The sequence below is a fragment of the Podarcis bocagei genome (genome assembly GCF_964188305.1).
Source record: "Podarcis bocagei genome assembly, chromosome: 16".
Taxonomy (NCBI): Eukaryota; Metazoa; Chordata; class Lepidosauria; order Squamata; family Lacertidae; genus Podarcis; species Podarcis bocagei.
The window spans coordinates 21,101,995-21,116,419 of record NC_138142.1 but is presented as its reverse complement, the minus strand read 5'-3'; the positions used below and the strand labels follow the sequence as shown (position 1 = coordinate 21,116,419).

Below are 14,425 nucleotides of genomic sequence, written 5' to 3'. Positions count from 1 at the left end.
CAACATCAGGTGGTGATTTCAACCTGTGGAAGGGTCTGTTGCTGGTACTACACCACAAACTGAACTGTCACATCAGTGTATCACCTCAAATACAATGCTTTCCCGTTCACACATTCAGCTGCTTTGTTGTCTAGTGTACATTTCAGGTATTGGAGGTTATCCTCGCTAAAGATGCTGAAGAATTTGGAAGGAGTGCTGTTGTGAGCAAAAGCATGAATGGAAACTTTTTTTGTTCTCGTTGTAGGGAACTAGATAGTTGCATAGGTTTTGCGTGTCCTTATGCAGAAGTCATAACGTTGTAACAATAGTGAGAGAAGCTACTGGAGTTAGGCAAATAATAGGGAAGGTGAAATAAATGACTCAGAGTGTCATTGGTACCAAGGCTCCCTTGGTTTATAAGGAAAGACATAACCTTACACCATAGAGGAGGCCAAGGCTAGAGGTTGAAGGCTTTGTTTTTGCAGCAAAGCCATATTGCTTTTTCTTTAAAAAAATAATCAAGGAACGGGTGTGTGTGTTAAAAATCCATTCCTTGCTGCTAATAATCACCAAAAAACCCTGGACCTGGATCAAAGAACCCTGGAGGAGGAGCAAAAAGGACATGAAAATGAAAGTCTGTTGGAAGAAATTGGGCGTTTTCTTCAATGCAAGTTGATTTTCTGTTGTATTGTGGAATAGTCACCAAATAAGTTGCCGTTTCTGGGATTTCTCTGGGAGCCACCTTCATGTTCCCCTGAGTTTTCCAAGAAGGTTGAGAAGACTTCTGGAGGTTTTAAGGGTTATGTTGTTCACGTGATAGGAAAAATGAGGTTTCAAATAACAGATCTCATCAAGAGTGCCTGTACCACTATAATCAAAATAAAAAAATTCCTTCCAGTAGCACCTTAAAGACCAACTAAGTTAGTTCTTGGTATGAGCTTTCGTGTGCATGCACACTTCTTCAGATATGGTATCATACCAAGCTCATACCAAGAACTAACTTAGTTGGTCTTTAAGGTGCTACTGGAAGGAATTTTTTTATTTTGACTATGGCAGACCAACACGGCTACCTATCTGTAACTGTACCACTATAGTAATTCATTTGTCATTTCACATACTTGATGAGAATTGCTTCTTTAAACCTGCCCCTGAAGAAGGACTATATCCCAAAACCTCTTGGGACTGTATTAAACATTTCCCCAAGCAACCGGCATTTTCTCCTCTCCCTGTGAGCTTCAGCTTGGGTGTACATGCTTGTTTTGCATAAATGGGAAACCAAAGCTGCAGCTGAAATTGGTGTGGTTTCCTTTGTGCTGGAGGGACAACTTTTTTTTTCTGTCGGTCCATTGCGTGCAATTTTTTATTCAAATTCAAAACAGTCTGCAACCCCACTAAGTGTCTCTTCATTTTATTCATGCGCAGTCTGCCAAGTTCAGAAATAGGATAGAGGTGCACGTGTAAAAATTGAAAATACAAACATGGAAAGCTAAGGAGTTTGCCATGACTTCTCATAAACCCAAACATCTCTTTCATCGCTTTTGGTCTATGCTCATTTCAGCCATATAAGCAATTGCTTCTTTGCATCAGCTCGGCTAATAGACAACTGTGTGTGGGTTGCTTCCTTAGGAAGTTGGAGCATAGTCTTCCAGTTAGGCCCTCACTGTTTTATCTCTTGTGCCTAAGCTTTTGGTGCCTTGATACTGGAGGTTTTGCTTCCAGATCCCATCTGTGATGATTCTTGATGGAGAACTGGAAGCCGCATATTGCAGTTGCTTTCCTAGATAAAGGAATTAGATGAACAAGCCAAGGGTTGTTTGGAGTTTGGAAAAGATGAATGGTTTGTGCTACCATAGTTTGCTGTTTATGTATATAGAGACCATACTGCATCAAGACTCCTAGACTGTTTTTATGCTTCATCCTAAAGCAAAGGGTGCAATATGTCTGTTGTCATGCTTATTCCCAGGAGACAGGAGGAAACGGGGGCATACCCGAAATAATTGCTTCACACCTTTTATATAGTCGACCACCTGCTGCGATACCTGCCCTTTGGAATCCCCTCCCCTTGGCAGGTGCTGTCTCTGTTGTCTTTTCCGTGCCTACTGACACCCTTCTTCCAACAAGCATTTTAAGTAGGGATCTTTTCCAGCCTGTATTGGAATGTATGTAAGTATTGTATCTGTGCTCCCTCGCTCCTGCCTTTACTCAAGCCTCTCCAGGCTGCAGAGCAGGTGTGGAAGGAGCTGCCCCAACAGTTCCGTCAGACCATTGGTGGTTCTTTGAGGATCTGATGGTATGTGTGCTCCCTGGTCTGAGCTCACTTGGATTACTGTTGCTTCTGAGCAGAGTCATGGTGTTTTGTCTTGCACTGTAAAGTATGGATCGCTATGCACTTGTAGTTATGATGCACATGGGAAATGCCTTATCCCTTGTCAAGGGAAGGGTTTGGGGGATGAGTCAGTGGACAAGAATTTTTACCCAAAGTCTTTCCTTGGTGGATCAGACCAATGGCCCACTTAATCTAGCAGTTGTCTACAGTAGAGATCAGCCCAAACAGCACAGAGAAACTCAAAAAGAAGATATCAGGGTGGAAGTGATACATTGCTGCTTTTGTCCTCTGCACACCTTGCTAATTGGGGTCATGTCACCTCAATATAATCCGTTCCATTTTATTTATCATACCTGATTGAGCCACTGTTAGATATATGCACAGGGGCTAGTTGCCATGACAACTTCCTGTGGCAATGAGTTTCATAATTGATTATACATTGAAATAGGAAGTGCTTCCTTTTGTATGCCTTCTCTCTGATGTCTGCTTTGCTAGTTAAATGAGTTCCAGTGTATTCAGAGTGATTTTCAACATATTGTTTTAGGTTCTTTAAATTCCTTCTTAGCTAGTAGCAACATGATGAGAGATCTGCCAACACATATTCATGTTTTCTTTTAGTCCACGCTATTTGGAAACTGAATAAAATCTGGGTCCACATATAAAGGAACATTTGTAAAGGAAGCAAGTGCTCTGTGCCACTGGTGGTCATGATAAAAGAATATTCTTGGCCTGATGTTTCAGAGTTATGTGTGTAATATGTTAACAGAAATCCCCAACACCCTATTTAATCAACTGCTCACCTAACCTTTGATAAGTCACAAGCAGTTGGATTAGGACAGGATTAGGTAACATCGTGCCTGCCAGATTTAATGGGATAAAACTGCTACCAGCCCCAGCCAGCATTGGCTAATGATCAGGGATGATGGGAGTTGTAGTTCAGCAGCATCTAGAGGGCACCATGTTGACTATTCCTGGATCAAAATATCTAGAAGAAAAAGCCTTGTACTCCACAGTGATTTTGTTTTAACGCAGACACCTTCCTCTTAAAAAGAGAAGAGGGGAAGAAGTCCTCCTGGATGGTACTAGAAATCAGTAATTTATTTTGTGAGATTAGATTAAATGTCCTCTTTGGGAGCAAAGGGTATTTTTGTGGGATCCTATTTCAGACAGCTCAAGCAAGTGCACCAGGATAAAACGTACAGACCCTTTTTCCCCGTGATGAAGACCTTCAGTCCAAACCAGTATTCGTTTACAACGCTGAAGAAGCACTTTCCCCTAATTTCTCACCCCCACCCGCTGCTGCCCCTCATCCTCTCCCAGCAATTTTTCCAAACCACCAGTTGGAAGATATTATCAGCGTTATATGTTTTCTAAAGAACAAATTTTCCACCCATACCTATTCTGCTATACCTTTTTTGTTGTACAACATTACAGTAGTGTGCTTTAAGTTACACATAAGAAAAGGGATTGTCTGCTTTTTAAAATGGAGGAGGTCCACATTTAAGTGGTAATATGGGGCATACTTTCCTGTTAAATATTCCCACCCTCACTTCTTTCTTTCCTCTTCATTTTCTTCTATCTCTCTCCCCCTTAAACTCTTTCCCTTAAACTTCACTTCCAAAAAATAATTTTAAAAAATTGCTGCGGTTGTGCTTTAGAAGACTAGTAGGTGGCCAGTGTCTTTTAGAACAGCTTTTTTTTAATCTGTTCCCGTGGTTATAGCGAGTGTTGCCTCTGTCTGTAGTGGAATAGTGTGAGCAGGTGTTAAAAGAAAGCCATGCTTTTCTTATTCCAGAGTTACTGTGACTTTCTGTGTTTTTTGTTTGGTTTCTGTCTCTCTCTCCCCAACCCCAACCCCTGTCCCAATATAGCTGTGTACTAACATGGGATAGTTGAATTCAGCATTTTGCTGGGGGTGGGGAGATGTTTCCAGATTGCTACAGTACTGCTTAAAATAGTGGACATCACTTGTTTGCACAAAAGCATTGTTGCCTGGTTCTTATCTCTTATTTTAACGCTGATATTGACTTTCCTCTTATAATCTGTTGTGCTGCCAGACATTTTCCCTCACGTTTCATCTTGCTGTCCTTAACTCTGCTGACATTAGAAATCCAGTCTTTGTTAAATCAGTGTGTGTGGCTTTTTCTAGCGGTTTGCAAGTTCTGCTTGGTTTTCTTTTTTTCTTTTTTTAACACGCTTTAAGAGAGTGGCATTCCAGATAATGCACCTCTCTTCAAAGAGCTCTCTGTTGGGTATTAAGAAAATCTCTCTTTTAAAAGCTAGCATCACCTTTCCTCAGATAGCATAGTGTAAGGTTTGGAGAGAGAAACCAATCTGCTTATGCCCTTTTATCACCATGCAGCAAGTTTGGGGAGAAGACCATTAACTGTGGACTCCCAGTTCCTGGATTTTGCCACAACGATGCGCTCTCAAAGTCATGCCATAGGACACAAAAATTTTACAATGCAATGTATTTTGTACCTTAAGGCTGAGTTAAGCTTAGCTCTTCTGACGACAAAGGTCCGTATCCAACGTTCTCTGTCTGCTAGGGTGGGATCCCTTGTGCTAGCAGATGACAAAGTTTAAAAGTTGCCCAAGGGAAGAATGGATGTTCCTAAAGCCAAGAAGTATGAACCTGAACAGTGTGGTGATGCTCAATAGTGAAGCAAGTTGAGTTACATCAGCTTAAAACTGGGTAGGTGCAGACTTAGTATGAGCAATTTTTACTTGGTGAAAAATCCTCTACTTGATGGTTTTAGACGCAGACATTTAGGGCTGTATCCGACATTCTCTTGTTTGCTGGTGCAAGAGCTCTTGTGCTAGCAGACAGCAGAGTTTAAAGGTTGCGCAACAAAGGAATCGAACGCAACAGTTGTGCTAGCAGAAGCTTGTGCAACAGCTGGCTCTTGTACAATCACTTGCACGACAATCTTTTGGCAATGTGCTCATGGCTTTATCAGAGCATCAGAGGTTAATCCCCTGTTCACTCATCTCCAGAGTGAATTCAATAGCCAAGATTTGTCTTAATTATCTCACATCAGCAACTTGCCGGCAGAAGATGTTCAGTCTGCTGTGTTCCTCTCCCTGAAGTCCCCAGATTTTCAAAGTTTGCATCTGTTAGGTATGTATCAGCCTACAAGACTGTATACTGAGCTTTACAGGAACCCATTCTTTAGGGTTTGAAGTTTGACTTTCAAAAAAGACTTGGCTAGTCCCCATTTAACTTAAGAATCTTGGCCTTATTAACCTTTTTTCCTTAGTCCCCATTTATCTTAGGTTCTCTGGCTTATTATTTTTATTTAGGTGATTACAGACTTGGAAGAGCAGCTGAATCAGTTGAGTGAGGACAACGCTGAGCTGAACAACCAGAATTTCTTCCTGTCCAAACAACTAGATGAGGCTTCGGGGGCAAATGATGAGGTTGTGCAGCTGCGAAGCGAGGTAGACCACCTCCGTCGCGAGATCACGGAGCGAGAGATGCAGCTGACCAGCCAGAAGCAAGTAGGTGTTCAGAATTTGCATTGTAAAGTCCAACTTTCTCAAGGCTTTAGTCTAAGTGTGATACTAAATATTCAGTCACTGGAGGTCTTTGTAGGGCTTTGATGGTTTGCCTCCTCCTCAGGGTCAGGACTCTCCTATCGCCAGCTCTCATCTCACAATTAAAAGCACACAGTCCTGAATCAGATTGTGCCAGAATTGGACAACAGAAGCAGAATAACCTAAAGAATTGCCTGTTGGACTGGAGTGTAGGCCAAATATGTGACCAAAATATAGGGTCGGGGGAGAGGAAAACAGAGGAGGGGGATCCCAAAAGTATAAGTAACCAAAGGACGAAGTCACAGGAATCGAAGTGACAATGAAATGATATAAAAAGCATTGTTGTTAAAGCAAATGTACATGCAAACACGCATGAGTGTGTGCATGCAAAACACAAAAATACAAATTATCTAAGCTATAACTACTATATAAGAATACAAATTATCTGTATAATTTGGAGAACTTCATTTTTTCCCCTTCTAAAGTTAGACAGTGGAACAGATGGAATCTGCTAAGACAAAACTCACATTTTATTGATACAGTATTTCACAGTGTCGTCAAGTACTGCACAGAACTTGGCAGGTTTGGGGCTGGTCAACATGAAGGCAGAGACTAGAAGCTTTCCAGAGGGGTTGCTTGATGGCAGGCACCATCATTGCCATCTAATCTTGTCTGACTTCCTCTTTTTCCAGCTGATTTTTTTTTACCTTTTAAAGTTGTAATGGGTTTGCATACAAAGTAGCAGTTCCCTTCACTATACCATTATTTTGAGCATGTGCAAAGTTTCTAGTTAACAAGAAGTAAATATTTCATTTAAATCACAGGTCCTGACTTTGGCTTATTTTAATCTTTCACCTAATTAACCGAGACAGTTTTATATACGGTATAGTGCTTTTGTAAGTGAAAAAATGAGGTGCTGGTACACATACATTGATAAAAGTGCCATTGGTGCCAGCACAAAACGACGGCCATAGGCAACAAAAAGCGAGATGCCAGTACTCTGTACCAGTAAGTACTGTCATGGGGGGGGGGGGGGAGCCAGAGAGTGAACACCTTATTTACTAATCTTGATGGTGGCAAGATTTTACTGAGCCTGTTTGCTTGGTGAATTTCACACATCTGTTCTATTGAGGGGTATTTGAAAATCTGGTTTTCATTTTTATTTTTTAAAAATATTAACTTCTAAAGTGGTTGTCTTGAAGCTTTTATTTATCCATAGTCTGAACCTTACCCAGAAAGATACAGGAGGAGCATCCAAAATGTTGCCAGCTGCCAGTGGCGTAGCGTGGGGGGTGCCAGGGGTGCCGGCCGCACCGCGCGCAACATTTGGGGTGGTGCGTTTGGCCGGCCCTCCTCGAGGAAGCAGGAACCCCACTGTCCTCGGACCTCCTCCGAAGGCTGGCGGTGGGGCGGAGAGACCTCCTCCCGCCGCCAGCCTTCGGAAGGCTGCTCCGAAGCCTGGCGGTGGGGCGGAGAGACCTTCTCCCCGCGCCAGCCTTCGGAAGGATGCTCCGAAGCCTGGCGGTGGGGCGGAGAGACCTTCTCCCCGCGCCAGCCTTCGGAAGGCTGCTCCGAAGCCTGGCGGTGGGGCGGAGAGACCTTCTCCCCGCGCCAGCCTTCGGAAGGATGCTCCGAAGCCTGGCGGTGGGGCGGAGACACCTTCTCCCCGCACCAGCCTTCGGATGGCTGTCCTGAAGACTTGTGGTGGGAGCAGTGGCGTAGCGTGGGGGGTGCAGGGGGGCCTGCTGCACCTGGCGCAACATCTGGGGGGGCGCGGAAGAGACTCGAGTGCTAAAATCCACGGGTTAGGGGGCGCAAATTACTTGCCTTGCCCCAGGTGCTGAGAACCCACGCTACGCCACTGCCGGCTGCTATTAAGGCATGTGGCAAACTGATAGCGGAACATCACTTAGAGTCAACAGCAAGTTGTCTAGTCAACTGTCTGAATGGCAGTAGACTTTGTACGCAGTAAAATTGAATGGAAAAGAAATATGTATGAGACATTGCTAATGAACACAAGAGATTTCATCCATAAGCACAAGAGCCTGCCACAAGGAGACATGTCCCCATTGACATAGCTCACCATCTCATGTTCCTGTTTCCTCAGCCTTAGGGTCAGAGGAAGGCACTGAAGGGGAGCCATTTAGCCCAGTGTTTCCCAACCGGTGTTCCGCGGCACACTAGTGTGCCGTGAGACATCGGCTGGTGTGCCGTGGGAGGAAGGCGGGCGAGTCGGGCGGTGAGAGGCGGCGGCGGCGGCGAGGATCCGCGTCGAGCCGGGGGCGGCTCCGCGGTGGTGGTGCCGAGCGGCGGGGCAGCGCGCGCAAAAGGGAGGATCGCGAGACAGCGGAGGAGGAGGAGGCCGGCATGTCCGGGCAGCAGCAGCAACAACAGCAGCAGCAACTCCCGCCGCCGCCCCCTTCTCCGCCCGCTATCGCCGCCACCACCACAACAGCCGCCGCCGCCTCAGCTGCCCTCGCTCTGCTGCCTCCTCCCACCCCAGCAAGGGGGAGGGAAAAAACTTTCGCTTTTGTGCGTCCCTCCCGGCGTGACGCTGCGCGCTGACGTCACGGGGCGGGGCTTTAATGGTGGTGTGCCGCGAGATTTTTTTCCGGCTCACAGGTGTGCCGTTGCCCAAAAACGTTTGGGAAACACTGATTTAGCCTATTCAAGCATTTGTCTTCACACCACCACATCACTCAGTTCTACACACTTGAAAAATTTTCTCCCCAAGGGGGCTTGCCTTGTTGTGCTTTTCATTTTTTCAAACCAGGCTTTGAAATTGCTGGTGGGATTTTGGTGTCGGGTTGTTTGCTTTAATGTGTTTCTTGTTTTATCGCTTGCTATATTTTTGCCAATTTGTTTATAAACCAACCTGATCCTGGTTTTAACTGAAGGGCAGAAAACAGATACAATTTCATGGAGTTTTTTGACTTAAAATAACGACCATATTTGATGTCAGAGCAGTAAAGATTATACGGCACAACACAAATGGTTTTTTGTACGTACTTGTGGAGGATTCTGCAGTTTCTCTGAAGCCTATCAGAGATACCTGAAAAATCATTCCTTAAATACCCAACTGATCACTGTGATCTGCAAGTGAGGGCCTTATCAAGAGGACAGGCCTTTAGTGTGGTGGCCCCTCCCTTTTGGAATTCCCTCCCATTAAATATCAGGCACTGTCCTTTGAAGACCTTCCTGTTCTCACAAGCTTTTCAAGCACAGGTCTTTCTTTGTCTGCATCTATACTGGAATTCCCTCAAATGTGTTTTAAATGTTTTATCACTTCTGTGTCTGTTGCCTAGGGCTCCTTTGGAAGGAAGGGCAGAAAATAAATTAACTAAAGGGGATTTCCACAAGGTGGTGCTGTGGGTTAAACCACAGAGCCTAGCACTTGCCAATCAGAAGGTTGGCGGTTTGAATCCCCACAATGGGGTGAGCTCCCGTTGCTCGGTCCCTGCTCCTGCCAACCTAGCAGTTCGAAAGCACGTCAGAGTGCAAGTAGATAAATAGGTACCACTCCAGCGGGAAGGTAAACGGCATTTCCGTGCGCTGCTCTGGTTTGCCAGAAGCGGCTTAGTCATGCTGGCCACATGACCCGGAAGCTGTACCCCGGCTCCCTCGGCCAATAAAGCGAGATGAGCGCCGCAACCCCAGAGTCGGCCACGACTGGCCCTAATGGTCAGGGGTCCCTTTACCTTTAACTTAAAGGGGATTTCCAACAAGAAGCCAGTTGGGGTAGCCATTTCCTTGAAAGGCACATTGGCCACACCACTACCATAGTTCTTTGCCACATAGAGCTGCAGGAAGAGCACGCTGGGTGTGTTTTATGTCATTTTTTCAGGCAAAAAGGGAACAGACATTTGCCTGCGAGCCCTCCCTTTCTTTTGCAGAAGTCTCAAAATTAAAGTTTCTCTTCTGAGTTAATCAATGGGACGTCACAGTGAACACCATTACAGTAAAAGTACTGTGATTCTGCTTTTTGTTGTTTTTCTGCTCAGAAAACTATTCAATAGAAATATTTACCAACAAATAGTCTCAGTTCAGTTAGGTCAAATTCCCACCCCACCCCTGGAAGTCAGGGGTACAGCTGCATCAGTTGCTCCATTATGGACCACTTCCTATTGCAGTCATACCTTGGATCTCAAACGTCTTGGCTCCCGAACAAATCGGCTCCCAAACGTTCGAAACCCAGAAGTGACTGTTCTGGATTTTGAACGATTTTCAGAAGCCGAACATCCGGTGCGGCTTCCTATTGGCTGAAGGACACTCCTGCAGTCAATCAGAAGCCGCACCTTGGTTTTCAAACGGTTCCGAGAGTCGAACAGACTCCTGGAATACATTCTGTTCGAGAACCAAGGTACAACTGTAGTCTGTTTTACTTGTTCTCATGGCACCCCTTCTTGGTTTGACCTTGAAGAACACCACCGGCCCCCATAGCCCTGATCCTTCCTTTTCCTTTGTTTTAGCTGCCTCTGGGCCGAGGACAAGAGTGAGTACAACCAGCCGAACTGTCTGTCTGTGTTCATGTATTATACTTGGAGAAGCTCGGACTGTGTATATATAAACATATTTCTTGATCTAGGAAGGTTTCGCTCTAGGAAGTCCATCATGGAGGCTTATTTTTGCAGTGGTTCAGAGGCAGAGATTAGAAAAGTGATGAAAGGCTTTGTTTTTAGACGATGGAGGCCTTAAAGACAACCTGCACGATGCTTGAAGAGCAAGTGATGGATCTGGAGGCTCTGAATGACGAACTGCTTGAGAAGGAGCGCCAATGGGAGGCTTGGCGGAGTGTTCTGGGGGACGAGAAGACCCAGTTCGAATGTCGGGTTCGAGAGCTGCAGAGAATGCTGGATACAGAGAAACAAAGCAGGTATGGACTTTTGTTTCTGCACGCTTTGTTGGAGAGCTCTGCATTATATAAAGCAATAAGTAAATGCAGTGGCACCTCGGAAGTCGAACGGAATCTGTTGCAGACGTCTGCTCAACTTCCAAAACGTTCGGAAACCAAGGTGCGGCTTCTGCTGGGCTGCAGGAAGCTCCTGCAGCCAATCGGAAGCCACGGAAGTCGTATCGGACAAGGTACGACTGTACAGGGTTAAGGAGGAACATAAGAACCTGTTGGATCAGGTCAATGACCCATCTAAACCGGCATCCTGTCCTGACAGTGGTCAGTCAGATGTCTGTGGGAAACTGGCAAGCAGGACCACTTTCCCCTCTTGTGGCTTCCAGCAAATGGTACTTAGAAGTATTGCCAGCTCTGAGGTTCTGTCCCAGAACAGGCAGCCACATGCAAATTGCTCTGATTTTAGCAACAGGAAGTGGTGTCCAAGGGCTTGCCTTCCTCTTCATTTGACATCCTTAACTATTTGGTTCTGCCTCTGCCATTGGGGACAGAATCTTCACAAGGCCTCAACAAGGAATTTGCTGCTGGAACAGACTCAACAGATGTTCAGGTGGCACCTACAGCTGATGGTTCAGAAACATAGTTGGTGCACTACATCCCCTTTGGGACAAATTGATTTGGCTACCATTGTCCATGCCTTATCAACATCCAGGTTACAGTTCCTCAATGTGCTTGGGGGGGGGGGCTGCCTTTGGAACCCTCTTAAAACTACAACTGGTCCATCTTCTTCTTTGGTGATCACTCGTAGCCGAGTAAGATTGTCTTCCATAAACACGGTTTTAACAATGAGTCTGTAAGTGACTGTGGAGGCCAGTTCTGAATCCACACGCCTTTCCACAGTGGGGACATTGGTTTCCAGGCGGGAGTTGATCACGGTGTGGATTTGCCAAACGTACCTTCCTCTTAGCAAGTTTCTCCCTTGCATCCTGAGTTCGAGTGTCTTCAAAGCCCATGACCCCTTTGGTAAAGGTTGTTCTCCAACTGGAGCGCTTGCAGGCCAGTGTTTCCCAGTTGTCAGTGTTTATACTACATTTTTTTAGATTTGCCTTGAGATTGTCTTTAAACCTCTTTTGTTGACCACCAGCATTACGCTTTCCATTTTTAAGTTCGGAATAGCGTAGTTGCTTTGAAAGATGATCATCAGGCATCCGCACAACATGACCAGTCCAACGAAGTTGATGCTGAAGAATCATTGCTTCAACACTGGTGATCTTTGCTTCTTCCAGTACACAAATATTAGTTTGCCTGTCTTCCCAAGTGATGTGTAAGATTTTTTGGAGACACCGTTGATGGAATCTTTCGAGGAGGTGGAGATGGCGTTTATAAGTGGTCCATGTTTCACAAGCATATAGTAAGGTTGGTAGTACAATAGCTTTGTAAACAAGCATTTTGGTTTCCCTGCAAACGTCCCAGTCCTCAAACACTCTGCACTTCAACTGGGAGAAAGCTGCACTCGCAGAGCTCAGGCGATGCTGGATTTTGGCATCAATGTTGGCCCTTGTGGAAAGATAACTGCCTAGGTAGGAGAAGTAATTGACATTTTCCAATGTTACACCATTGAGTTGGATTTGTGGCGCTGGCAGAGGGGTTATTTTGTACTTGTTGGTGCAGCACTTTGGTTTTTTGGATGTTGTGATAGGCCGATCTTTTCGTAAGCTTCTGCAAAGATATTTAGGATGATTTGGAGGTCATCCTCTGAGCGTGCGCACACTACATTGTCATCAGCATACTGAAGCTCTATGACGGAAGTTATGGTAACCTTACTCTTTGCTTTCAGCCTGCTGTTCATATATTGAACAGATTGAAGAGCTTTCCATCTGTTCAATATATGATTTCTACTCCGGTGGGTAGTTTCCTTTTGACAAAGTGTAGGATCGTGGCAATGAAAATAATGAATAGAGTTGGGGCAATATCACAACCCTGTTTAGCACCTGATCCCACTGTGAATGGTTCACTTTGAGAACGATTGTTATCTGTGATTGTTGCTGTCATATTATCATGGAGGAGCCGAATGATAATTATATATTTATCTGGGCAGCCAATTTTCAGAAGGACAGTTCACAGGGCATTACGATTTACAGTGTCGAAAGCCTTAGTCAGGTCAATAAACGTCATATACAGGGGTTGGTTTTGCTCTCTGCATTTTTCTTGAAGCTGTCGAGTGGTGAAAATCATGTCCACTGTCCCCCAGAAGGCCTAAAACCATTTTGGGATTCAGGAAGGGTCACCTCGGATATTGTCACGAGACAGTTTGCTAAGATCTTTGGAAGAATTTTGGTGGCCGTAGCTAATAGAGCGATGCCTCGATAGTTTCCACAATCAGTTCTGTCACCTTTTTAAAAGAGACTGATAATTTTGGCATCCCTAAAGTCTGCTGGGATTTCTTCTCTTTCCCAGATTTTTTTGATGAGCTTGTGAAGTTCTTGTGTAAGTTCAATTCCACCTACTTTGAAGATTTCGACAGGTATCCCATCAGGTCCACTGGCTTTGTTGTTTTTCATTTGGTTAATAGCTGTACACAACTCTCCCAGATTTGGAGATACTGCAAGCTCTTCTCTAACTTGTTTTTGCAGAATTTGTGGTAGGACCTCAGCAGCTACAGGGGAATTGCAGTTAAGGAGATGTTGGTAATGTTCTTTCCAGCACAGTGTAATAGCTTCTTTATATTTTAGAAGTGTGGTACCGTCTGCTGAGCGTAGGGGGCATATGCCATGATTTATTGGCCCATAGATGGTCTTTGTGGCTTGAAAGAAACTCTGTACATCATGAGTGTTGGCTAAGTGCTGGATCTCTTGAGCTTTTTTTATCCCCCAGGTGTTTTTTAGTTCTCTGGTTCTTCTTTGAACCTCAGCCTTAGCATTGGCATAGGGTTTTTTCTTAGTGGCACAGTTTCTATCTCTTTGCCAGATCTGAAAGGCCTTCCTTTTCTTGTCAATCATGCGTTCAATCTGTCATTCTCATCAAACAAGTCCTGGTGTTTCTTGGTTTGGTATCCAATAGTTTGTTCACAGGCTGCAATAATGGATGTTTTTAGCTTGGTCCAGTGTTCCTCGATGTTATCAGGGAATTCTGAAAGCAGATGGTCCTTAAGAGTCGTTTGGAAGCAGTCCCACTTAATGGGATCTTGAAGGGCTTGAGTGTTCATTTTGTGCCTTGGTTTCCTTCCTTGAAGCCTGTGTTGAGGTATAATCTTGATAGCCATCGTGGAGCGTATTAGGACTTTTGGGGTTTGGGTTGGGTTTTTGGAAGACGCCTGTGTGTGAATTTGTTTTATGTGTGTAGATGCATGCCGACCAATGCACAGTCTTCGCAGTAGGGCTCTGTTCCGATGGCATGAAGTAGTCACGACAAACCGGTAGATTCTTATCTACTGCAGCTTTCATCCGCCTTCACAGCCGTTGTAACATACCGCTTGTTATCATCTGCCTGTTCTGCCATTGAGGACTTCTTGGATCATTCTTTGTCTAGCTCCTTCCCTGTGACCTTACTGTCTTGGGTGACCCTGCTGGGAGTATGATATTCCCGACAGCTTCACTCACAAGGGTCATAGGAACATGCAAGCGCACTCACCACGACAAGGTGATGATCCAGCGAGTGGGACAACTGGTCCATAATGGTGGCCTGACTACTGGTTGAGGACTTGTTATGCTTAAGCACGTTGAGCTTAAATATTCACA

At 45.0% G+C, this 14,425-nt stretch overlaps 1 protein-coding gene across 11 annotated transcripts in view; it reads left to right on the top strand.

Annotated features, from left to right (window-relative positions):
- Positions 1-14,425, top strand: part of CIT (citron rho-interacting serine/threonine kinase) — a 116,665-nt gene that overhangs the window by 67,246 nt on the left and 34,994 nt on the right. For all 11 annotated transcript variants that reach the window (XM_081174627.1, XM_081174625.1, XM_081174629.1 and 8 more), the window contains 2 exons: positions 5,609-5,806; positions 10,522-10,715. In XM_081174627.1, coding sequence (XP_081030753.1) covers positions 5,609-5,806; positions 10,522-10,715 — 392 coding nt within the window. The remainder of the gene's footprint in view (positions 1-5,608; positions 5,807-10,521; positions 10,716-14,425) is intronic.